The 26,437-nt window shown below is 44.4% G+C and overlaps 1 protein-coding gene across 2 annotated transcripts in view; it reads right to left on the bottom strand.

Annotated features, from left to right (window-relative positions):
- LOC115343582 (limbic system associated membrane protein) overlaps positions 1 to 26,437 on the bottom strand; it is a 1,014,959-nt gene that overhangs the window by 344,538 nt on the left and 643,984 nt on the right. Inside the window, exon 1 of one of the 2 annotated variants that reach the window (XM_030019710.2) lies at positions 22,395 to 22,481. The exons of the other annotated variant lie outside the window; for it this stretch is intronic. Within the exon in view, the coding sequence (XP_029875570.1) occupies positions 22,395 to 22,452 (58 nt within the window). The 5' untranslated portion in view covers positions 22,453 to 22,481. Of the gene's footprint in view, positions 1 to 22,394; positions 22,482 to 26,437 lie in introns of those variants that run through there. 2 annotated transcript variants of the gene reach the window in all.

Below are 26,437 nucleotides of genomic sequence, written 5' to 3'. Positions count from 1 at the left end.
AAAAGAAAAAAAGAAAAGTTTTCTTCTCATGTGATTTAGTGTGGGAATAACAAGAATACCAGGGCTCATCGGTAGGTACGCAAACAGGCTGAGCAAATACAATCATGTTGGGTAAGGGAACATATTATTATCCATGTATTACATTTTCATGAGTATAACTAGGGCTCCCTGCTCTACAATTTAACAGGAGGGCAGATAAAATCTATGTGAACTAATGCAGGGGAAATAAACCCTCAGACTCCAGTTCTCTGAGCCCCCATAGCTTGGCCCTCTCCCTCAGTTCTCCACTGTCTCCCGTGCTTTGCAGGTTTCTGAAAACTTATTTCCAATAGCATTTTTAAAAGGCAGTATGTAATTTGAGACAAGGGTTATGCGTGTGAAAATGTAGTGGTTTTATCCTACAAGCCCAGAGCAGATGTACCTACGCTGATACAAAAGAAAGTTATACTAGTACAGATCATTTCCATTCCTGCACAAAAGGAAGGCATTCCAATACAAACATACCCCAGGTGGCACAGCCATGCTCGTGTGGAGGCTTGTAACACTTCAGCAGAGTGTGTGTAGACTAGCTGTTATTTGGACTTCCCCAGGTGGTATCGAGTCACTTTATCAAGTCACTCATAATTTCATTTTGCTGAAATTTTGCCCCTGCTTTGAGCATTACTCCTTGACTATCCCTACCTTTCCAAGTTGTGATCCTGTTGAGGTCCCCATACATTATTCTCAGTGATAAAGATTTCATTTTCAGTTTTGCTACCACCATTGGATTTTACCACCTGCTCTGAAGGCTCCTTAGCATTTACTAGCTTGGCTCCACACCACTTTTTTTTTTTTCTTTTGCTTCTAACTGCACAGAAGTAGGAGTTTCCTAGAAACCAACTCTTCTGCCTTCCTGCAGAAATTCTTTACTATTCATTAAGCAGCGGCTGCAACCAGCTAGAAGGAGAAACTAGCCAAAATCTATGCACTGGCTAGAGGAAACGTCTGCCAGGGGAAAACCCTAAGCTCCCACAATTTGTACCCTGCAGCTTATACCCAAAGAAGAAAGTGGATATATCTAGATCCTTGGCATGAAATCCACCTGTTAACACAATGAGTGCAGATGTGAGAGTGATTTCAGGCATACCTAGAGACGGTTCACTCCTGACGATGAGAGGTGAAGCAGCTTTAGTGCCTAGGTAGATGTACAGCCTTTACTCCAGCCCTACGACAGCTCCAGAAGAAGTCAGCCATTAAAAGCTAAAGACGACTCTGACCCAGGAAACTATTCATCCCGTTTTTACTTTACCACATCAGCATTTTCTAACAGTTAGATATCTACCCAAACACACACTGCCTTTTCCTCCGGCTCTGCATAATGGGCATTAATCAGGCCCCTCTGCATTAGCCAGTGAAGTCCCTGTGAGACCTGTCCTGTTGCTGGTGCGGAACCACGAGTTTCACTGGAGCTACCCAGGCCTAAATAAATTCCCCTTGTCCTAATCCAGCCTAACAAAACAGCAAGAAAAGAAAAAGTAAGGGAAAGAAAAAACAAGGAGGAATAAAGGAAGAAAGACTGAAAGGTTCTGGAAATAGCTGGGATTGTTCATGCTGAGCCATCGGGCCCTGAGATTTGAATAATGCATGTTCCATAAATCTAAGTGTCCCTGCTTGCCACATTTTAGAACAGGGAGCAAAAATAATAGCTACTGTCCACACTTATCACCAATAATAAATTACAGGGCTCCTGTGTGTGGCAGCGATTAATGCAAAACGCAACCCAAAACACATAACTAAATAAATAGATAGTTTGACTTTCCTGAGGGTTATCTCTTTCCTTTTCTACACCCATCTCAGAGTCTCCTTCCAGCCAAAAACTATACTGGGAAAGACCCATCCTTACACTGTATCCCCTTCAGACAGACAGGCAGACTAACTCACGGTTATCTTCAGAATATACATCAAGGCAGTCGGTGGCGTGTACGCACCTCTGGAAATAGGAGACAGCAATGCACCGCACAGCTTTTGGTTCTTCTGGAAGACTAGAGTCTTTCCAAAGCATCATCTGCCCCTTAAAACAGGGTACGCACTCACGGATGCGCCTCACCAATTGTAAGGTCCACACTGCTTCCCTGAGATCACATTCTGATCTACAGCTGTCAGGCGTGTATACGAGGGACAAAATATCCTTTTGGCAGCGCTCCCTCCCCTCCAACTTCAAACGGTCAACTAAGGGAATGCTGGCCCCGAAGCAGCAGTATGTTGCGGGGAAGTCACTTGAAAAATGATGCAAGGGTAGGATGTGAGGAGCAAAAGGGGCTACAGAAAGTCCATTATAGAACTGGCCTTTCCAGTGTAAGACTTCCCTGTAAGGACTCCACTGTGCCCTCATTTTCACCTGGTCTGGGAATTGCAAGCTCAAGCAAAGCATTACTCCTCATTACCCATAGCTGCTCAGTAGCGATGCGTCACCTTCGCAGGGATAAGACGAAAAAAGAAAACTCAACAGGCAATACAGACATCCAAAAATAATTAGTAATTCAAAGGGAAGGTGTGCGCAGCTACCCAGGCTAAGTATCCACCTTAATGTTACAAAAAAACCCAAACCAAAACAAAACCAAAAAAACCATCCACTAAAGAAATTTGCCTCCCTCAATTTTAAAGGATTAGATAATTGAGACAGTGCTGGAATAGGCAGCCATCAGAAGCTACCAAGCACTTAAACAGAGCTGTAATCAGTTCTAGACCATGGCAGTTCACAGGTAACTAACTGTACCCTATTCTTTAACATTTTAATTCTGACACATACAATTTTGGTGGAAACTTGTTTTTCCTTTCACTTAGGCTGCCTTCCATGCTTCGCCAGTCTTTTTCCTCTGAGGGAAGGGTGATCTGTCTTTAGAGACATCTCTCCTGAGTAGAAGCGATTTCCCATTAGAGAAGCCATCCCTGTTTAGGGCATGGACTTCTGCATAGAGCTGCCCTTGGCATCCTCCCTTTGTAACTGTGAAGCAAGAAACAGAGCTGGAAAGGTCACAAGAATCAGAGTAAACCGCAGGAGAGAGGCTACTGAAACAGCTATAAAGGCAGCTCGGGTGGAGCTTGAGACCCAAGGTACACCACTGTTATTTGACCTGACCGAACATCTATGCTACCTGTCATATGCCCTCTTCTTCCTGTAAGGGCCCCGTGCTCTTCTCCAGCATGTCAGCGTAAGTCTTCTTGCTCCACTGGAGACACTCCAATTTACAAAAGCAAAATAAGAAAAGAAATTGTGGGCTGAAGCCACTGAGGGTGAGGTAACTCACACGAATGAGAGCGGGGGGGGGGGGGGGGGGGGGGGAAGGAAGGAAGCTCGTACACAAAGCAGACACTATTATTATTATTATTATTATTATTAGCTATTCATTACTCATATGTTGGTATTATAGTAGGATCCAAAAGCCTCATTCAGTATCAGGGCCCCATTGTGCTAGTCTCTATGCAAATACAAAGAAAGCCAGGAAGAGCTCACAGTCTAATTTAAGACAAGACCCCGCAGGTGAATGTAACAAAAATTGGAAGAAGGGAGGGTAAGAAGACCATGTGACTTCACAGGCTAATGGTATATTGCCGAACGCTCATTCCTGCGAGATCTGAAAGGTTACCGCTTAATAACCCTCAGGGATGCTTCTTACGGCTTTAAACTGTGAAATCTCTGACCTCCTGGGTAACCACAGTGCAATAATATTTCCTTTAGTTAAGTGAATGTCTAAAACATGCTTAATCAGTAGGCCATTAGCTCTCCACTTGCCTCATTACCATGTCTGTGGAGCAGGTAGTGCTGTCCCACGCCCACCATAGCGTTTTTTTACATTTTGGTTTCAAATGCTGCCATGCAAGGTGTAATGCCTTGGAGTGCCCTCCCTCCAGAAACATCTTATTTCATCGGTCTATATGTTTTAAACATACGGCACTGTCCCGCTACAGGTTTTCTTGGAATTAAGAGGTCTCCTCTGCCGTCTGCTTGCGCATTACCCATTAACAAGTCTTAATTTTTTATTTTTTTTTAAATGAAAAAAATTTATTTTTTTATTCATAAATGGTGGAAAGAAGCCAATGGTTTACTGAGCAAAATGCCAGCACCGGTGCTTTTGGCAGGCTAAGTCTTCCCAGGACCCTCTTTAGAGAGTATCTATAGCATGGATCCCATTTGTAGAGCCCCTATGATAGATTATGTGCTGTCAATTAGACTGACAAAATTGTGATCTTGACAACCAATAAAATATAGCCTTTACATCTAATTCACCTGTGCTCTATTTAAGATTTCAAAAAAGGTCAGTCCAACTAGACCAAACAGAAGGCTTACCTACTCCTCCCACCGCTTTCAGCGAGTCGTGTCAGTCCTAGTCTTCCTCAAATATGAAGTGAGGATAATATTCACTCATCTTTCACAGCCATTAAAAATTAATTTAAAGGTGCATGTGAAGAAGTTTGAAACTGAAAAACACTCGACATTCTTAAACACGGCATGAAGTTCAAAGCAACCCTGATGAAAATAGTTTGAGACACCTTTTTTTTTTTGCTGGTATTTTGACTTCTGCATCAAAAAACTGCTTACCCTTTAGGTCTGTGGCATACAGAGTGTGGCTCATAAACGCTCAATATCTAAAATGTAAATATGCTTTAGTTGAAAAGTATTCGGTGCTGTTTCTGTGCTGGTTCTTCTCTACCCTTTCACTGGGAAAAATCAAAGCAACTTCCAGTAGTGAGGCAATGATGCGACTAACATCTGTCATGGATTGTTTTTTCGTCTCCTCATTTGTTCCCCTAGATCAACTGTGGTACATTTGAGGGGGGGAGAAGGAGGGTTGCTTGCTTTTTTTTTTTTTCCTAGCGTTCTTTTATGTTTTTCACTGATTGTATACATACAAATAACACTCAGAGAAGGAAAGGCAGAGAAAGCGCGTATTACACTTGGAATAGAAGCTTGCGAGATTCGCGATAGCCATTCACGGCTGTTGACAAATGAACAGAAACCAACTCTCTCATACCCCAACCAGCTTTAAATTTGCAAGAGAAACCTCTGCTCTGCCTGAGAATCAGAGAGGCAAGACGTGGCTTGCACCTTGACAATATGGCAGTCATATTGGTTCATCTTTCAGGACAAATATCAAAACCTCGATTGTGACTTGATATTGTGCAAGAAAAGCAAAGCTGATTTGGTTGCCTCTGCCTTTTCAGCCCTAAGTGAGTAGGTGTAGCTTTGGTCTGGCCCCTGGTCATGTTCAGCTCCCAGCCAGCTGGTTTTGTTAGTGCAGTCATCTCAGCCAAGAGCTAAAAACTTGTGTCTCAACTGCAGGATAACGGAGTGGCAGACCTGTCACTTGAGCTGATTTAACGATTGCACAGAGATGCCGAACGGACGTTTAGCACGTGTATACTCTCCTACTCAAGTCTCTCAGCGAGTCCTGCAGTAACATCCCTGAGCAGCCGTTAGTACAGGGAGCCACGTGGACTAGGCATCCCTAAAAGGTCTAGTTCAATCAACCATGATATTCAGATAACCTCAAGTAAACCAGAGCTCTAGATACATCCATTTTATGCTAATTTAAGAACACACTCTTTCCCTACAAGACAATAGCATAGGGGATGCCTATCCTTTACACCCAGGCTTACCTCAGCTGAGAGGCATAAGCTAAGTCTAGGCACCTTCGATGATTCAGGAACCAAGAGGGAGACAAACTGGCTGCAGGACAGCTCTGTCACTGTTACCATTAAAGACACTTCCACAGACCATCCTCCTGAACTGGATACTTTAACTTTATACCTGAAGTTTGTATAAGATAGCTTATACAAAGTTATAAGCGAGCTTCAGATAAGTCTCTGAGGCTTAGATACAAGAGTATGGTGGGGAGAAAGTCACGTTTCATCTCGGAGGTCAGGGCTTTGCTCACTATTTGGTCTGAATCAAATTTGAGCAGCTCCTCCCAGCCTAACCACCATGAGTCTTCACTTTTTAAAACTTTTTTTTTTTTTTCCCCTTTTTAATTTTGGACTAGCAAAACAGATCTACCCACATAGACCAACTGGCAGGAGCAGAGGCTTAAAATACTCTTTGTCTTCACGAGCATGCAGTAATGAATGGTTTCTCTTTGCTAGGCTCTTTCTCCGCTGTTTTCTTTGAAAGCCAGCCAGCCCCTTTATTCTGTGAATTGGGTTTGCTAATTTGCAAGAGGTTGGAATCATTTCTCATGTTAAGAAACTCAAGATAAACATGCTGTGCTCTCTCTCCCTTTTTCCTCTTTCTTGACAATTTCTTTAATCTACAATAAATGCCATTTTGGACTGAAAGTCCTTGTTTAGAGCATGGAGACATTAGAGGCCAGTGTGGAGAAGTGGACTTGCAGAGTCCACACTTCCTAGTTGGACACATGGCAAATAGCCTGGAAGTGGAAGTCGACCCACGGGAACTGGGCACTGAGGCTCGGAGACGGCATTCTGGGAAAGCACTTCTCTGTAACGGGAAAGGAAGTTTCAAGCTTCCCTCAGTTCTGGGCAGGCTGCCTGAGGCAACGGGGACCACTGCAGTCCAGAGCGGCCTTAGGGAAGCCGAATGCTGCATTTTTCTCATTCCCTTACTGCTTTTCCCCTCCTCACACACTAACTTTTTATTCTAGTTTTTCCTTTTGTAAGGAAAAGGGAGAAAAGAAATTTTTTTTTTTTTTTTTTTTTTTCTGGAAGACCCTAAGCCAACCACAAGTTTGGATCCAAGCAACCTGGAACTGTAGAAAGAGGCAAAGCCAAACCTTACCCCCGGCTCTTCACTTCAGGGCAGCTCCCAACATAAGTATCCTTTAGTATCTTTTGTCTTTGGAGAGTACTGAATTTTTCTCTGACTTGTGCAACTTGAGCCCTTTTCATTGTTTTCAAACAATGGTCCTGGAGGAGAGCCTGGATCTATGGTGTGCCTTGCACTATAGGCCTTCAGACTTCCGTGGCTGACTTGGGGGATTCACTAGGCATTGTAAAGACTTCAGCATTTCTCTTTTTGCTTGCAAAAGGGCAAATGCCAGCTTGAAAGACACAGATTCCTATAAAAGCTCTATTGCTTCTGGATATACTACACCCTGGCTCCAGCAGTGCTAAAAAATAAAATAAAATAAATCAAACACATTAAACATACTTCCTTGTCAGGAAACTAACAGCACAAAGCTAGTGTTCCAGGAAAATGTGAAGTGCTTTAATTATGAAGGTCTGTTTTAAGAGCATTTCAGCATCTTCCATGTGCAACTTAGGGTCTGAGTCTCAACTTCTACCTTCAGTGGCCTCATTACACAAACAGAGGGAGAGAGCTTGGGCTTCTGCACTGTTCTACAACTGCTGTACAGGAACAAAAAAAACTTCCAAGCACTTTTGCTAGTATCGGGCTGCTCAGAGCTGTTTCCAGGTAAGCCAGCAAAGGGGTTATAGAGCTTATAAAAAAAAAAAAAAAAATCCTTTTCTTCCACAATAGCTCGTTTTATTTTTCTAGTTAGTGTTTTGTAAACAAAGTTACCACTCGATAACACAACACGTGCAGGGAATAAACACAATAACACCCTACACGTGCAAGCTACAAGAGCGGAGGAAGGCACAAATGGACAGCGTTGCAGAGATCGCACAAGAAGGTACAGAGCTGCGTGCCTGGACCTAAAATTCTGCATCACGACAAGCTAGTAAGCATGACAAAGGGAAAGAGTTGCAACAGGATTTGAAAGACAGAACAAGAGGGAATAAAGCAAAGCCAGGGGGGCTATATGTCAAAACCACACAACAGTTACACCATGAGATTACATGGAAAATATTTCAGAAAGTAGGAGAAGGGTCAGACTGCATAAGCAGCTAACAGTGCACTGGAACACATCTTCTAGCAGCACCCAGCAGAGACTACAAGACTCTTCAGCTCTCCATTTAGCAAAGTGATAATCCTTACGGTTACAAACCAGTTCTGGGTTTTGTTGTATGGTGGTTTTTGTTTTTTTGGTTTTTTTTTGTTTTTTTTTTTTTTTTTTTTTAATTTTATTTTATTGTACCCCAGTGTAGCTCTACCTTATCCCTTCGCAAAAGGACTGAAACAACAGCTATGATAAATACCAGCTCCTCTCACAGGTCTCTGTGGGTATTGACTCTGAAGCCTAATTATGTCAATTTAAGTGTCGGCATTGTTAACTTGTTTTCAGCCATTCATTTCAACAAAACAGCTGTCTTCCCTAGAATAACGGGCAGAGTTTCAGATTGTGGACAGAGCACAAATAGAATAACTGACAGTGTCCTCCCCCTCCAGCTCTGGGGAGAAGCCAAGATAGGTGGGAGCCTGAATAAGGAAACCTAATGGTAAGTGCATTGGTATGGAAACCTTTGATATTCGGTTGTCACTAAGCATTACAGACACTGTGATTGTTCTGCCATTGTGCATGCGCTGCACGCTGATGGCTGGGTCTCAAGGGAAAATACGGTGCCTGTTCTTACTAACATCTAATAAGGCTTCCCTGCTTGTCCAAGCGCTGGAGGTCAGCCTTGGTGGTCCAAAGCTCCGGTGCATCTATTTGGATGCTGCACGCTGCCTGGCGAGTTTGTTGATTAGACCGCAAACAGGTATTTAATAAATCCTATTATTCGCCTTGCCACTGCCTGAACTTGCTCCCAAATGTCCTCACATGTTAAGCCCCAACATTCTCCTATATCCAGTCTCCCAGTAACGCAAGGCACAAGTAATGAAAACAGTCAGGCATCACTTCTAACGTGCAAACTGGTCAGGCCTGAACACTTGCTGCTACCTTTATGAAGATCAAGCCATAGATCAGATCAGGTCTTTGTCCCTTCCCAGAAAAGAAGAAAGAAAAAATAAAAATTAAAAATAAATCAGTGCAATAGACAGAGGAACAGCCCTGAAGTTCTGCAAGACGGTTGGCCATCTTCCTTGTGCTGTGCCTGCACACTGCCTAGCACAAACACGTCCTGGCGCCTGCCTGCCCTCCTTCGTGTAGCAGTAATACATACTAGTACATGATGCTACTAAAGGCCAGGCAATCGCATCAGGTGTGCTTTCCTACAGGGCACAGACTACAGAAAGCACGTCAGACATAGTTTTTCTGTTCTGCACCAAGGTTCAGGTGTCAAACGTACATCAGAGAAGCCAAAATTGCACAGGAGGGAATGGTGCCTACCTCAGCCCTGATGCAACAGGAGAGCTCACCTCCCTTCTTTCCTCCTCCCAGCACCAGTCCAGGTGATTAACAAGGCGGCTGGCACTGGGATACTCTCCTCCAACTTCACACACATTTTCCGTGTCCTTTAAGAGGATATTATAGCCAAAGGCTCTAGTAATATCCTTCATAGCAGCTATTCACTACATTGGGGATTTGAGGTGCAATGACCCATCCGAGCCAACATGATTCCATCCAGCAAAGGGCGCACCCCTGCATTTTGTAACGGGCTTTGCAATTTAGGGGGTGGGGTAGTCCCAGTGTCTGCTTCTCAACTACTCTGCTCTGCATGCAGTTTTGACAGGGGAAGAGGCTTAGCTGCCATTCTTTTTCATCTGGATTTGCTGTGTCCTAATTTTTCTACAGGATACACAGGGTTTGTTTCAAATTAATTGCATCTGCAAAACACATTCTTTAAACTTGTAGATGCGATGGAAATAACTTTTGTGCGTCAACAGTTCTGTTAGGTAGAGTCATCCATTGTCAGTGACAGACAACTCTGGTATTAAATCAGAGCACACCGTTTTACAGGGGACCGAGCAGAACAGAGATCAAGCACTTTCTTTACTGATTTATAAAAACGTACATTTTGCACTTACAGAAAATAAAAATCGTCTTCCCTGAAATTCAGGTGGAGACGATTTCTCAGGAGACAATAATATTTAAAAAAATGAAACACAAGCTAGTTTCAGAAGAAAACCCAGTATTTTCATTGTGGCACTGACTTGCAAAATTAATCTGAAATAATATCCACACTCTGAACTCTCATCTCTCTATCTAAAGCCCTTCTCAAAAGCAATTCAGCCGTGCTGGCAGTTGCCAAATGTCCTCAGATGGAGAAGACCCTCATGGTAGGGATGCTTCCAGCTGGTGCAGAGCTGAACCCGATGTCAGCGGATTCCCTCTGCAGTCCACGGGGTAAGGGAAGCGCGGGAGGTGAGACAGGGTGCAGCTGGAACACTACTGCTCTTTGGCTCAGCTCGTTTGTCATCAGGGCCCCTGGGGTCCTGGCCAGATGGTAGAGTTTAAAGGAATTCGTGGGCTAGTAATTCCCTCAGGCTGCTTTTAAGTCATACATGGAGGTTAGTGTACAATTGACTCCCAAGCCAAGGAGCCAACCACTAGCTTCTTTGTTAACACCATCCTCAGCTGCAGACTCTGGCCAGAGTGGAAAATCTGTACCAATGAGCGTATCTGTGCAGTGTGTCTGCAAGTCAGGCTTGAACAGAGGGGAAAAATCCAAGTTTTCATAACTTGACTAATATCCCTCACCAAGTCAGAAGCAGACTTGTGCCTCATCTTTCTTAATTCCCTGTTGTATTTTCAGCCACAGAGTTTTTTTCCTTAGCTACTAAAGCCACTGCACCTGCTGGAACAAACCAAACCCTTTCAGAGCTGCAGTCACAGAAGGCTGGATTTCATTTCCTTTCAATCATGGAAAAACATTCAGGATCATCACAGCCAACTCCAAACAGACAAAAAAGTGAGAGTCACCTTTGCAGTGAGGTGGTTTGGGTTTATTTGGCTTATTTTGAGGATTAGAGAAAGCAAATAATTTCCAATTCAAACATGCTGCAGTTATTGCCACAGAATTTTAATGCTCATATCAGCATGTCTCCTTAATTTTTATTTATTTATTTTTTTTTTAAACTTGGGTCTTGAACATAAAAAGTCTTCCAAAGATGGGGGCTAACTGGAATTTTTATTTAGACATTTCAGTGAACTAATGGCTCTTTATAGCACTACAGACACACAGAGTGAATTGAGGTAAGGGGAAAAAAAAAAAAAAAAAAAAAAAAGGGAGAGGAGTCTAGCTGTGCTCTGTTTTACCTTTTATCCCAGCAGACAACCTTGTCTCCTGGGGCAAGATGCAGAAATGCATGCTCATAACTGGCTGGGCAATTCGGAAAAGGGTCCTGGCCCCTACTACTTGGGCTGAAGAGTTAGTGATGGCAGTGTTTGGTGTGGGTTAAGTGGGAAGAACCACCGTGGAACTGCTGCAAATTTGAATTTTGCCTACAGAGCAAAGACACATCTCTCTGTTTGGATGCAAAGTCTCAAGTCACCTTTGTGACCTAAACTTTTCTCATTTAACCTCAACATTGTCCCTTCGCATGATTTTGCGTTCTTCTAAGAAGAGACAGGAAACCTGGAACCTGTTTGCTTGGTGCCTGCTGAGGATTGTCAGGGAGGGATCCATTTGCCAGTGCTCCTTATAAAAAGGGAGATTGCATGAAATGGGCCCTGGCTGCAGCAAGAAGAAGTGCCAGGCCATGCACACCTCCAGCGGGAAATCCTGGGCAGCCAGCTACTGATAATCACGTCTGACTAAGATCAGCCCATGCTGGAGCTCTATTAGTGATGTACAGGATCAAAGTACCACAAACGTAATTTTTTTTTTTTTTGTTCTGCAGTGGCATTGTTCTCTGTACAGCAGCATACACACGTCTCCACAGGGTTTCTCTGCAAACAAATGAAAATCCCATGACCACCAAGTCACCTTCATGTAGAGGGCCTCCTGCTTTACGCTTGATCCCTTCTCTCACCTTGAAGATTTCAGCTAGCAGAGATGACATATTTGCCCTTCTTTCCACACGGCAGCCTGGGAATACAGCTCATTCTCAACACTGCATTAAAATCAGAAGCAAACATGGGCACAGGGGACAAGTAGCCCAGAAGACAGAGAAGGGACTAACACTATCCATCAGCGGAGAAACCATCTTGGTCAAATTTTCAGAGCGCGCTTTCTGCAGGCTCTCCTCCCCTGCAGGAAGCAAGGGGCAGGAAGGGGCACTCGTGTCTCTTCGGAAATGCGAGGGGACCCCCATGGACACACTCTCTCAACAGAGAACAAAGAGCAAGGGGCAGAGAGAGGAGACCAATAAAATACATTCCTCCCAAGTGGGACTGATGGGGGGCATTTATTCCTCAGAATGATATTTACTGCCTTCCCACAATGTTTGCACTGACTGGCAGCTCTGGCTAGCTAGACTGCTGTGTCAACATCTGCAGGTGCGAGCATGTGGCTATGTGAAAGGGAAACAGGAGAGAGAAAAAAATTAGAGGGAAAATGTTTTTACTTTTTGCCTTTTTCAGAATAGAAACCTTTCTGTGCTGATACCAGGAGGAGATTCCTAATGATTAATTGATTTTGTTGTCAAACACAGGATGCATGTGAGCAAGCCATGCATGTGTGAGGGGCACTGGCTATTTTTTCCTAACCCTAAAACTTCTTTTCCCCCCCTGGATTCTCAACAACCTGCAAAAAACATGTGCACAAACAAGGAGAGGAAGAGAAGCAAACAAAAAAAGTGTAAAAACCCCAAGACACCAGGAACACAGCCTTCCCTGTAATTCTGGAGAAGTACAGAATTTGCCTTGACCTTTACAGGTTTTCAGGCTTGAGTGAAATGCAAAGGCTAAGAGAATCTTGCAAAGCTTCGCTGCTGCCAGATTACAGCTTCTCCTGTTGCACTATTCCCAGCAGTGTTTCTAGTCTCACGCTGCCTCACATGTGTCCTAACAGAAGCACCCTATTTCTTCATCTGCAACTGCAGAATGTGCTTCGTGGTCAAAAATCCTACTTTGGTACCTTCCAGCCATGTCATGAGCAAGATTCCCTTCTTCATCACATGAACTCAAATGCACTATTCAGGCCAGCAACAGCCTACTGCAAAGAGCTAACAGGACGTCTGCTCTGTTTTCCTTCAGAAAAATGAAGTTCCAGTCTCATCTTTGCAGACATCCCTGAGAAGCCAACCCGGTCTCATTTCTGTAGGTACTCACAAGGACCTTTAACCTCTGGTGTCCCAGCAGTTGTGTACTGATCCTCATGACGCCTCTGACAGGCAGGGCAGAACTAAGCAATCATTCCTGGAGAGCTAATTGCTAGATCCCTAAACAGACCTTGAACATGTAGGTGCTATTGGTGCTCATAAAACCTCCACCTGACTTCTGCTCCAAACGCAGTCGGCACCTAAGGTAATTCTATTGGTAATCTTTACGCTCATACATTATTGAGGCACCTATATTTCTGCAATTAAGCACATGTATAACCATTTACAACTGGCAGATGTTCAGAACTTCCTTCACAGCCATACTCAGGCTGAATTTGCATACAAGATACTCCCTGTCTGCCTCGTCTTCGGGGTCTTACACAGAAAGTGTGTTTCTACTGTCTTAACACATCCCTTCTTTCTTCCTCATCCCTTTTTCCTCAGCAAAGGAGGGAAGGAGAGCCCTGTCTCCAACACAGCAGCACTCTTAAAGCCATAATCTAGGATAGAACAGGCCCGGTTTCAAATCCCTCTTTCGCTCAATTAGCAGTAAGGATTTAAAATCAAACCTACTGCCTGAGGAATAAGCAGTCTCCTAGCTATTCAGCAAATGGAAAGATTAGAGGGCAAGCAAAAGAGTTTTCCTTGTTGTCCTCCACTCTCCCACACTGCATCCTCTCCATTAAAAGAAAAGAAAAAAGAAAAAGGGGAAAGAGCAGATCTTGCTTAAGGACCTTTGCAATCTAAGAAACGACCAAGAACTGCGAGGGACAACATATGGCCTTTAAAGGGATTTTACAACATCCGTGACCTCCTTAGTGGCTTACCAAGGACACCTCGGAAGCCTCCAGCAAAATATGGAGCCAAATGCCACTCTGAAGTGCTAGACTAGCCAGGTGTACTCACACAAAGGTGGTATTCTAATAGCGGGACTAAGAGGATGGCTTCAGAGACTATCTGATGGATATATAGATAGGGACATTAATAAGCTGTCATTGCATGAACAGAAATTGGATTTATTTGGGTCTTTGTCCACCCTCCACAGCAGGCTTGACTGCAGCTTTCTTGGACAGTATCATCCTACTTTTGTAAGTTATCTAACACAGCGAGATGCTGATTCCTCTTCTGTGCTCAAAACCTTTCCATATTCTTTACATGAGGCCATCACTCCTACCTTCTCTTGACCAGACAATTTGAGTGTTCAAAAATATGGTCACTTAAGAAGTAGCTGGACATTATATGCATTCACATTTTGGTCCTGCATCCAAGACTTTTAAATTGGTATAAATAAAAATTGCTCCATCATCCCAAGAAAGTTGAACTGTTTTACTTTACATGAGGACATTTCTATTCCCAAGGGTAAAAACAGGGATAAAACAAAAGAGAATGAAAAAAAATTAGACCTTTTCCCACTGAGAACTTCAGTTTCTGCATTTAGATTTATCGTTCAGTAATGGGAGAGAAGCATTTCACATGACATTTTTGTAGTATTGGATTTGTTAAAAGGAAAATTTTATAATACAGCTAACCCTAAGTAGATGGGGTTTTGTCATAAAAAGAAGGGTAAAAAAAAATAAAGACTTGGGATATCGTCCTATTTCCTCTAATGGCATTGGAAAAAACCCTTGATTCCTATAGAAGTAGCAGACAAAGATTAAAAACTCAGCTCTGTTAAAAATCGACGTACGCTGACTTCCTAAGCGTACATCCTAGATGATATTTTCTGCTTCTCTAGAAATGGGAAGGAACTGGATGTCAGGTTCCAGCAGACTTATTTCAACTTCTTAAGCACAAGGTTTGGAGGAGTGTGAATCCAGAACAGAACTTAATCCCCAATTACCTTCCACACCCTTCAACCAGAGCCTCACTGGCTCATTTTAACGGTTGAAACTCTTAAATGCATTTATACAGTACCCAGAATCTTAGACTCAATAACATGCATGTATATGCTTGCAACACCTCTTCCGATTTAAGAGAATGTTACAAGCCCCATTTGGCAAAAAGTAAAGGACTCGTCCTAGAGCTAACCAAGAGTGTAGAAGCCAGGTCTTCCAAATCTCAGTTCACTCCCTAACCACCATATTCTCCCACCCTGCTGTGCAAAGTCTTGTATAAGCACACCCTTACACCAGATGGGCAGTGACAGCAGCTGCCTAAACATTTAGTATATCTTCTCTTCAGCTCCCTTCTCGTTTGAAGAGTGGATGTCAAATTTTAATCCAATCTAAATATGAGGGGGAGGTAGAAGAGGAAGAGGAAGGGAGACCCTCCCTGTCGTAAGATTTTATATGACGAGAGTCACAGCCCAGAGGCAATGGATCAGGCTAGGGAGGACCAAAAAGGTTTTCACTGAAGAAAGATGCCTAAAGACAGAAGTGCTTTGGGGTGCCAGTGATGTAGGGTTTGGGCTTTTTGGCCTTTCATGCAAATATACTGTCTAATAGAGACAAGTTTCCCTTGTGGAAAACCTTTCTAGAACCAGCAGAGTGGGTAATTCCCCTTAGGGAAAAGAGATGGGGAGAGGGAAAACAAGCCATCCTCTCTACTCTCAGCTGATGTTTGAGCTTCTAAGCATTTGCACTTGAAAGTCTTCAGGCACCTTTGAAGTTAGATGTGAGAGATTTTCAGACTGCTTTCTCTACCGATGGCTCCAAGGACCCCAATTTTTACAAGGTGGTTTCTAAAACAAATCCCTCTCCACAGCATCCTCAGTTCACCCCACTGAGGTACATAACCACCCGATCCCTACAATCCCCCTTGCCATACTCCTCTCCCAACAGCTCCTGGGTATCCAGCTTCCAGGATCCAGGTACTCTATGCAGAAAGTCCTTTTCACCCTAGAATTCAGCAGAGGTAAACACGCATTACCCTGCACTTAAGTGGTTCTGAATTTGGTCTTTGTGATAAACTTTTCTCTCTCTCTAATGAGCTAGGAAAATACAGAGACCATGATGTCTGGCTACATAATGGTGGACACTAGAAGCCCTAAAGGACACAAAATCGGTGTGAGTGGTATTCAAGGAACAAAACTCAGTCATCACGATTTAGACCTGGCCACGTATATAGATAATTCTGATAGAGGTTTAGAACACCTCATGATAAGGAGTAACTTTTCTACGGCCACATGGCATTCGACACGGTGAGTTACTGAATTGCCAATTCTATCCAGTGCACAATCCCACAGTACTTCGTGTCTGCTGCTCCCTCACATGCAGACTCTTCGTTCCCTACGACAGCATAAACACACGAGCCTGGTTATGCAACGCAAGCCTTTCTTCCCTGACTCCTTCCCTAATAATCATCCTTTTCCTTGTAACACTGCACACAAGTCCCTATACACCAGTTCGCGCCACAGCCACAGAGCAAAACAAACAAGTGAGCAAAAAGGACGGGACATCTACAAAATTATCCCAGAGCCTTGAAAATTTCAGCCACGGTCTTTGAGTCTCTGGTCTCCTGCAGTAGAGCAAATTCCACATGCCCTCCAAGCGCTGCAGGGAGGAGTATTAGCGTATTGGCAGGTATAGCCCACAGTTTCTTTTGCAGAACCCAGCTGTGCCAAATAAATAAATCACCTGCGGCCATTTATGTGCAAATAACCTGTGCCAAGGGGCCTTTTGGAAGGAAAGCTTCGATCTGTGTTCACAGCAGCAGTGTCGTAATGGGAGCAAATAAACATGCGTGCTTTCCTCCCTGTTCTCTCCCCTCCCACGGCGCTTTTGTAACACAGCACTTTGCCTCGCCGAGTTAAAGCTGAGAAGCAGCATTTTGCATTAAGTAGTCGGCTGTTACAGAGGAAAAAGAGCCACAAAGTGCACTTAACAAAACCCGCCCTCTACTCCAGTGGTGGGACATGAAAACCAGAGATGAGTGAGCATGTCTCATTTCCCCATCTGTAGCCAATTCCCCTGACAGGCCCCATTAAAAAGCCAACCAATTCTGGCACTCCAGCTCCCAGAGGAGACCCACGACACAGTTATTAAATAAAGTACACCGGCTTTCATTGTGAATGGGGATTGCTTAACATAAGTGCAGCACTTAAAGAGTGAGGGGAAGCGGAGACACAGAGGGTTTGAGCCTCCGGATTCTTTCACAATGGGCACCCACTCTCCTCGGCTGCTAAAGTCAAAGCCCTTCCTCTGCACCTCCCCTGCCATCACAGCTCCAGGCCTTCCTCATTTTCTTTCGACTCTTAACTCCCAACAAGCCAAATTCAAAATAATGACATCACCCATCTCAGGATTTTCACTCCCTGCAGGTCTTACAAGTGTGCTCGCACTAGCCACAATGAACACTGTGATCCTATGCACACACACAAGCTCCCATCCAGTCTTTTTTTCCAAAAGCTGAAGGGATAGTAAAAAACAAAAACAAAAAACCCACACTTTCCATAAATAATTTTAAGTTTTAAAACCAGCTGTGCTTTGGCTGTGCTCATGCCCCTGATGTGTCTGCTTTCCACAAATATTCTGGTGAGTAAACTCTTACCAAGCTGATTCCTAGAAACACCAATTAACAGAGCACATACAAAAGAAAGCTAATTGCAGAGCCCACAGGTAGCTGCTCTGACAGTTTGCTCCTCTGATTTTATTCCCCGAGTGGGATGGCATGAAAGGCAACCTGAGGCCTCGAGCTGCTTTCGTATCCTTGTCATACATTGTTTGTTACTGGACCAACAGTTATGCAGTCATTGCCCAGCGAGTTTCGAATCAAGAGAATCATCTGGGCAGATTTCTATCTGTTTGTGACTATTTCCAACTGGATATTTGTCAGGCTCACCGATAGCCACTCCCCCCACAACAACCACCCGACCACCACCACCCTTTGGCAGTGCCAAAGCTTTCTCACAGACCCGGATCCCTTCCTAAATGGGAAATTCAGAGCTTGCTCCGAGTTGCTCTGCACGTTCACCTGCTGAGGCTGTGCTGTGCTGCTGTACGCGCGACATCAAACTTCACCCTGTCCGAGTGGTGACCCGGTAGCCCCTAACTTGGACTTCGCTCGCTCCTCACTCAGTGCAGACCGCTCTCCCCATACCCTTCCCCAAAGTACATGGCTGTAAGAGGTAGAAAAAAAAGTAGGTAAAAAACTTCCATTTGCATTTGCCCTACCCTCAAACACAGCCTGCCAAACCAGACCACCAGCACCACAGCCTGTTTGAGTCTACAGTTCCCCCGCTGCCCTAAGCACGTACAGGGCTCTGGGGTTCTCTCCGGGAAGGCAGGCTTAGCAAACTTGGAAGGGGCCAGATAGAGGGAGATGGGTTTCCCCTCCTTCCTCCCCCAAGGAACATACCCCACTCCACTTGCATTCACAGATTTATCAGGGTGCTCAGAAAACTGCAGGATGAGCGGGGGAAAAAGGACAAGGGTATCTCCGGAATCTCTTCCTCAGCTGATCGCATATCCCTACCTGCATTCTCCCAGGCAGAGTGTTTTCCAATGCAAAATGGGTATGGTTAAAGAAAAACAGTACATAAAAGTTAAAAGCTAGATTTTAAGACTTTAACAAAGTACTTTCAAACCTTATCATTGTCAGAGTTGGCATTTATCATAAGCCTTTTTTTTCTGCCTTTTATCTTTTTTTTTTTTTTTTAAATGCACAAGAACAAATAGGTAGACTGAAAAAAAATAAATAGATGCTCCAACACTGCATGGCATTAACCAGCAACAAACGCCTGGAGGGCAGCATGTGATCCAGTTGGGCTCCACTGACTCACTCCCAGCCTAAGGAAGCGTTGCAGAAGCCACAACAAATTGGACTCTGCTCCCAATAACAGAGGGAGCCGCATGACTTCCCCAGCTCCCAGAAGCTGCTAAAATTCTGCCAAGAGAGTGTCTTCCTAATTTGCATTATCTTGGTCATTTACAATTCATCCAAACAGAGCTGGCAATTAGTGGTTGTTGGTAAACTCTGCTGTGAGCTCCAATCAGTGCTTTCCTGCTCTGGCTCTCTCTATTTACAAATTCTTGCAGTTATGGGCATATTAGAGAACCGGTTTTGACAGTTTCTGTCCCATGAAGTTAAAGTTTTCCCCAATTACAGCAGATAATGAGAAGACCAAGCTTACTACAACATACAGCCCTGTGACCCGAGGACTCCTATGCCCAATTTGTGGGAGAACGAACATCAGGATGCACACGTTGACTGAAGAGGTGCAGAGCCACCAAGCTGACTGAACTGAGGCAAGGGGAGGAGGCAGTGTTTCTTAGGAAAACTAAACTGCCTCTTTACTATAGGTGCAGAAAAACCCATCTTGAAGCATCATGGCATCATCTAATCCTCATCTGGACTAGCCTATGACAGCTGAGAAGAATTATTAATAGCTTCTCTTCCAAGCCCTGAAGCCTGAGGAGCTGGAAGGAAGCAGCACTATACAATGCAAGGTAAAGGAGGGGGGGGCAAGATGGGAACATCAGTTGTGAAGGGAGAGATCTGATGGATGTCAAGACAAAGCTAAATGGAGAGAGCTCTCACATTATCCAACCGCTGCTCTCCTCACTGTGCACCGTCTTGCGTGGTAGCCCTTTCATTGCTGTTGCTCTAAAAGCCTCTCCTCTGTGTGTCCTGCCTTTTGAACAGCCTTCTTGCATCTATCTGCCTCATTTACTCCCCTTCTCAGTTCAGCTCCTCTCCTGACAGCATCTCTTATTCTCCTTTGCCAACCATCCTGCAGTTTTTCTCCTTTTGATCTCATTTCTCTCCATCAAGTATTTAGGATTCCCATTGGTAAGAGATGGACAGTGTAACATTACAAAACAGCATCTCAGAGCATTGGATTTGCCAGTTCAGAGCATTACTGACTGAAGCAAGAGGCACTGAAGAGACAGTCGCATATGGCTGCACAGACATTTGCAGTCTTCTAGCTCAGATAAGATGGAGGAATACCATTTCCATCTTCCTTTACTCAACAGAGAGTTCTTTTGCTTTATTTGTTGCCCCAGAATACCGGTTAACGTTGCTGTGTACAAGCCACCACCGCATCCATCCCCAGAAGTGGCAGATTCCCCCAAAAAGCTGCATGCGCACAGTATCTTTCAGATGCAGAGGACTAAAAATAGAATGTTTACCTAAAACCTCTGACTGGCTTTATTTTATTCACCCATTGCATTTTGGTCTGTGGCTACCTGCAAAAGAGGTTAAAAAGATCGGGGAAGGAAACCAGTTTGTCTAACAGTGACTGAAGCTGGCCACAGCTGAAATTACAGTTTTATACAGAAAGCTGATGAGGAAACTGCACAAGGAACTGCATAAACCAGAGCAGCTGCTGGCAAGAACATCACTTTCTTCAGCTGCAAACGGTTCAAGGGACCTACGCGGACTGCTGCCTCCAAGGCCACAATTCATTATTCGGTGAAACGTTTCATCCATTTTCACCATGCTATGAAACAAACGGAGCAGAGAGGCATGGATCACAATGGAGCCAGCACAGCAGAGCCACAGAATGAAAAATTCCTTATATCACCTCCCCTTCTCAACCTCCCTCGGCCTGGTTTCCCCTGTCCGATGCACATCTTAAAGATGAGCCAACACGAGCACTACAGCCAAAGCCTGGAACAAACAAGAAGACTTCTTTCTCATCCAAAAATCCAGTGCAACATTTCACCAAGAGACACTGCTTATACAAACGCTGTCTAGAGGCCAGGCAACGCGGCAGCTGCCCTGGTTGTGCCGTTGTGGCCAGAAAACACGCCACGTGGCCACGATGCTGTTCCACTGTCCACACTCGGCAGCCCCTGCGACCGGGAATTCACCTGTGAGCTTTATCTGCCACAGAAAGTGCAGGGCACACGGTACTGCTCCCACCACCCCACCCCAGCTCCTGGTTTCTACTGGACCCATCCATCTCCCCTAACCTTTCCCCAGAAACAAGGCACAAAGCAGCAGGCCAAAATCTAGCAGCTTTCAACCTGTCAGGCGAGATCAGAAGGTTAAGGGCCTTCAGCCTCCTGTGCTCAGCAGCAATTAATTTAAAGTGGTCCAGAGGAAGGTGAAAACTCCACCCTAATGGTCAACTGGTGCATGAGAGAGAAAATGAGCCATTTCATGGTCCCAGTGGTTATAATCTGCCACAAAGCATAAGATTTGATTACCCCTATCTTAACACATAATTACAATGGTCATAAAATTATCCAGGGTCTTTTTGAAATCCTTTTACAATAATTGACTTGATGACCTCCTGGGGCAATGAAGGCTGTATGCAGTAAAGAACAAGCTTATTCTACATTAACATACCTGTGCCTTATAATTATAATATCCTACAAAAAGACTATTATAGGGATATCCTCTTTGGAGTAACACCAAAGGCTGGAAGAATCCCAAACAAGCTGCATAAAATCTCCTGTGCACAACTTGGTGGACAGTAAGTCATGGCATCTACTGTGTAGAGCAAGGATCGCTGGAAAAAGATCAGGCACGTTCATTTCCACAGGAAAAGTGCCAGCCCAGACCCTCACAGCTCACCATCCTACCAGGAAAGACAACTTTGATTTTATCATCTAGAATATTAAGTGTCCAGGCACTACACGAACATATTGTAAGCTCCAGGGTAAATGCTGTATTTCTGGCTAAGTTGCTGACTCTGTTTCACCTGCCCATTCTTCATCTCACCTATAAGACGGGGATTAGGGGAATTCCATTCCTCTGGAACAGAAGAGTTAAAAAACAGCCTACAAGCTAAGTGCTAGTGATAGAGCTGTTCATACTGTACAGATACAAAGTGATTTGAGCTCCAGCCGCAGAGACTTTCACTGCATCTTTTAGCATTTCCAGCTAAAACCATCCATTTGTTAATTCTGTGACCCCAGACCTACACGTTCCTGCCTCATCATTGCTTTCCATGCACGTTCTGGGGATGTGATCAGAGTTTGCAGGGAAAGCTAAGGCCGAGTCACTGTTCATGGGAAGATTGAGCGAGGGCTTGCTGGGCTTTTTAGACTTGTCTCCCTCCTCCCTTTCTCTCAGCTTCCCAAAGAAGCAAAGGGCATATTTTGCTTTCTTCTTCTACTAACCTGAACTGGCTGTCCCTTCCCATGAAGTGGGCTGCTACCCATGGCAAGGCAGCAAACAGGGAGAATCCAAGCCAGAAGTCAAATTCCAAAGGAACTCAGCAAGACAGGGCTGTCCTTAACACTGCTGGGGGCAAAAAGGTGTCAGGTCCAGGTCCCCTGCTCTGTAGATCTACAGGCCTAACAGTACCGCAACGGTAGCTGTAGCCACAGTCGCGAGGTGTTATTTGCCCAGCCAACAGAGTGACACATTCTCAATAATTGAGCGGAAGATTAGCAGCAGCATATAGAGGTACAGGGAGGAGGTGAGAAGAAAAAAGGTCTGAAGTAACACTGCAGTCACAAAAAACTCTGATCGGATTCCCTAGAAACCGACAACATAGGTGCCTCCTTGCTTTCCTTACCTGCCCCTCTCCGCCTCCACGAAACATTGGTTTTAGTAGGTGACCAACGGTACTGCATAATGAAAGAAAGGAAGAAGCATCCCAGCACCCCATTTTGAGTCAAGAGCATTGGCAGCAACACAGCCCTCCAAGCCAGGCACACGAAAGAGGCAAAACGGTTCCCGTGAGAGTGACACAAGATGATCATGCAAGCCTGTTTTGGCCTGAATAAATCAGCGACTCTATGAAATTCTGAGGGATCTCGGAAAACCAGAGAGCTCCTGGTTCCCAAGCCTGCGCTTGAACCACAGGGGAGAAACTACAAAACGGAGGAAATCTTCACAGTGACAAATGGGGACAGAAGAACCCAAAGACAAGGCAGATTTGTCAAGGCAGTAGCTGACTGGTCCCCGATCCTGTCAGAGAGTTAATTCACTTTGCCCTCCCCTTCAATTTGTGTTCCCAAGGATCAGCTATCACAGGGTGAGTACAAAGTGTCCTGGTTTCACCTGACACCAGATTCTCCCAGTTAGCCAAAGCCCTTCAGGTTATGAAACAGCCCAAAGCAGGTCACTATATAATCGACTCATGCAGCTGAGTTGATGATGGATGTATATGGGGGAGGTAGAAGAAAAAAACAAAACAAAACAAAAAAACCACAAACAACAAACAAAAAAACCAAACCAACAAAAAAACCCACACCAAAAAAAAGGAAGGGTAAACTTGTAGGGAGAAGCATAATGTAAATAATCAGAAAGGTACTGGGCAGCTTCCATCAGCTCGTTAATCCTCTCCCAGGCTACCGCGGGGGGGTTTGCTGGGTGCCAGCATAAAGCGCTGCAGCAGAAGCAGAGGGAGGGTGCCCTGCACGACTGCAGGGACTTCTGAGTGACTGAAGGGGAGAGGCAGAGCTTTGTTTTTTGGTTTTTTTTTTTTTTTTTTTTTTTTTCCCACAGGGAAGCAAGAAAGGGAGAAAGAAAAAGTTTGACAATAATAATTTTCTACGTTTATGAAGAGCTGAGAAACTTTGTCTGCTCACCAGGCATTTCCCACTGAGCTGTCTCCCCACTGTGAGGTTTCTATCTCATGGCTGACTGACTCTTCTCTTCATTTCTAGTAATTAGGAGCCTTCCAGCCTGCCCAGAAGAAAACCTCTGCTTGCAGCATCCTTCTTTTTAGGGACCAATTGGATGTTATTATCTCACTGATTTTTAAAAACCTGTGGCTGTACATTAGAGCCCCAGCTGGTGGGTCCACAGTACTTGCTTGTCTTACCTCCATACATTTCCCTTCCAAATTCAGTCCTTGCAAGGAAACAGAATAGATAATAAAATCCAGAGGGAAACAGATAAATCAGAGCACTTGATTCAAACGCTGAGACAGGACATTGCTCACGAAAGAGGATTCACCCGCCCTCAGCGATGGAAGTGATGAGAATCACTACAAGCACCCCCAGGAAGTCTCTGCCTTTAAAACAGTCTGTATTTTACCCACATGTGTGTGTGTGTGTGTGTGTAATAAAAATAATTGCTACTTGTCATCATTAGAGATGAGCGAGGCAAAGCCTGTGCTTTTAATAAGCCGATATGGATTTCACGTTCTGCTTGCTGTCTGAGCAATAGCAATTGCTACTTCCTTTAGAGATTGATTTTGCCTTAGGCTTGGTCTTAAGAGGTTATCTGATGAATTTTGGTTATTTGGGAAAAGGGGACAAAGGACAGGCCTCCCTTGGAAGTGAAGATAAAAATGTCTGCGTGCACGTCCCTTTTGTACCTTTTTTTGACTCTGTTTTCCCTGAGCCTTCACAAAAACAACTTGAAAGAAGGAGAGAGCTAGAGGCAGACAAGGTGGGGCTACAAAAGTCACAACAAAAGACAATTCTCACTCTATACAGACTCTACTCTCCAAACAAGTCTATCCATGTGTGCATGATGGAAAATCAGCATGTTTTAAGAGATGAGGTCATTGTTGGGGGGCCACCCTGAGGTGTCCTGAACAGCGAATTCTGAAAATCTGAGTCCTGCCAATCTCAAATGCGGAAGAGAGCACGGCATCCAAAATTATAGGCCACTTCAAGTGCTCCCTCTTCTGCACTGCTGTCAGGCCTCTTTTCCTCATGGCCATGGTGACCTCCTAAAAGCAAAGGTGACCACCCTCAGGGCTTTCCTTGGGGCAGGACAGTGTCCAGAATACTTAATCCCATGGAAGTTACCTAGAACTGTAGAGCATCACATGGGAAAGTTGCTATGAGGAAGAGCAGCCATAGCGCTGTTCCTTCTCATACAGAGACACGCGCTTACGCTCAGCAGGGTCCAGAAATAATGGTGTTTTCAAGGTTTGGCATGTTGTCCGAGTTCCCTCTCCTCCTCCGCCTCAACTCTCTCCTACTACTGCTGGCTTCTGTCTTTCCATGCCATACTGAATCTCAAGTATTTTTATAACTCCCCTTGAATACATTCAAGAGAGGAAGTTAACGAGCATGGGGAAGAGAAGAAGAAAGAGGAGAAAAGGATTGGGGGTGGGAAAAATCAAAGAGTTTAGATGACAGTTTGTGTATGGTTTTGTGTGAGTGAGTGAGAGCGAGCGTAGGAGCATGACTGGAAAGAGGTGCAGAGCAAATATGTAAGAAAGGCAGACAGGTTATCCATCATTCAGCCTGTCCTCCATTAATTTCTAGCCCTCTCATCTTTCTCTCCTCCTGTTCACTAAACTCTTCTCTTCCTCCCTTTCCCCAAAAGATCAATGCAACAGTTCTCTCTTTGTAGAGGAAGAAAGAAAGAAAGATAAAGATAAAGAAAGAAAGAAGGGGGGGGAACCCCCAAACTCTCATTTACCCACTGGAGCAAAGAAGTGAGGAAAAAAGCTCACCCCCTGAGCTAAAACAAATACTCCTACCCATAAGCTGCAGTGTCTCTGTCCCAAAAGTGACGTGCAAGCGTGAACTGTTTTCAGTTGCCTCTGCCTTTCCTCTGAGCTGCAAAAGCAGAAGGGAAAGGCCCCTGGCCAGCGGTTTAACTTTTACCACATGACAAGGTGCACTGGCTTTGGTGATGGAATTGATAACAAAGGCACTACAGATGACAAACACTGCGGCAGCTCAAGCTTCTGCTATGATGAATAATCCCCTTGCAGAGTTTCAGCTCATTTATTTTGCCAAATCCCGTTCGCAAGAGGAACTGCTGTGCATTTGCTGACACTGCACATGCTGAAAACTGGAAGACACTGGAAGGTGACTGGAAGAACTGGCTGTGGATGCTAGTGATTTTCTACAGTTCCCGATAGCACCTTCTCCTGGAAGCAGCTGGGATGGGGAAGAGCTGTGCTCCTGGTTCTAAGGCAGAAAGAGACTGTGAATGCAATAGTTATAAATAGCAGAGCTTTGATCACTTCCCTAGCGACACAGCTTTCATACTGTGGCATATGTGCTTCATCCATCTGGGACTGGAGCACGCTACAGCTGCTGGTTTTGCCTGCTCCCTGCTGCAAGAGGCTATAAGTGGCATAGCTGTGAGCTCCCCTCTGAAAAAATGAGTGCCATGTTAGATCCTGGATGCCATAAGAGACTTTTTTTTTTAAAATAGTTTTGCTAGCAAGTGTGCAATAATTAATCTGCATGTTTTTCAAACTAATATTGATGCAATGGCTTGTTTATGCAAAATAACCAAGTGTTCAAAAATTAAATGCATCCCTAACCTACCTCTTTTCCTCTTGCTGACAGCTGGTATGGTTTAGGATTATCTCATTGGTACTTTGCAGTGGACATGACAGCCACGTGATGTAATTAAGATCATATATTCAGTAATAATCTTGCACTTGCAGTTCAGCCAATGATGGCTTGCTTCTCCTGCAAGGCAACTTACCGTATAAAAATAAAGCAGCCAACAAAAAGGTGATGTCTCCAGCTACAGTATTTAATTTTTACCACTGATCTGAAGTAACAGTGGAGCAAATTTTTAGTCCGAAGCAACTAAGTGAAGCTAGTGAAGACACACACCCAGGCTGCTACAGAACTGTATCAGAAGATGGCCAACAACCTGTAAGCTCTGATCTCAGCCTGTGTCCCC

Source organism: Aquila chrysaetos, chromosome 7 (genome assembly GCF_900496995.4).
Source record: "Aquila chrysaetos chrysaetos chromosome 7, bAquChr1.4, whole genome shotgun sequence".
Lineage (NCBI taxonomy): Eukaryota > Metazoa > Chordata > Aves > Accipitriformes > Accipitridae > Aquila > Aquila chrysaetos.
Note: the sequence above shows the minus strand (reverse complement) of the source record. Positions and strands in the feature narration are given on the sequence as shown.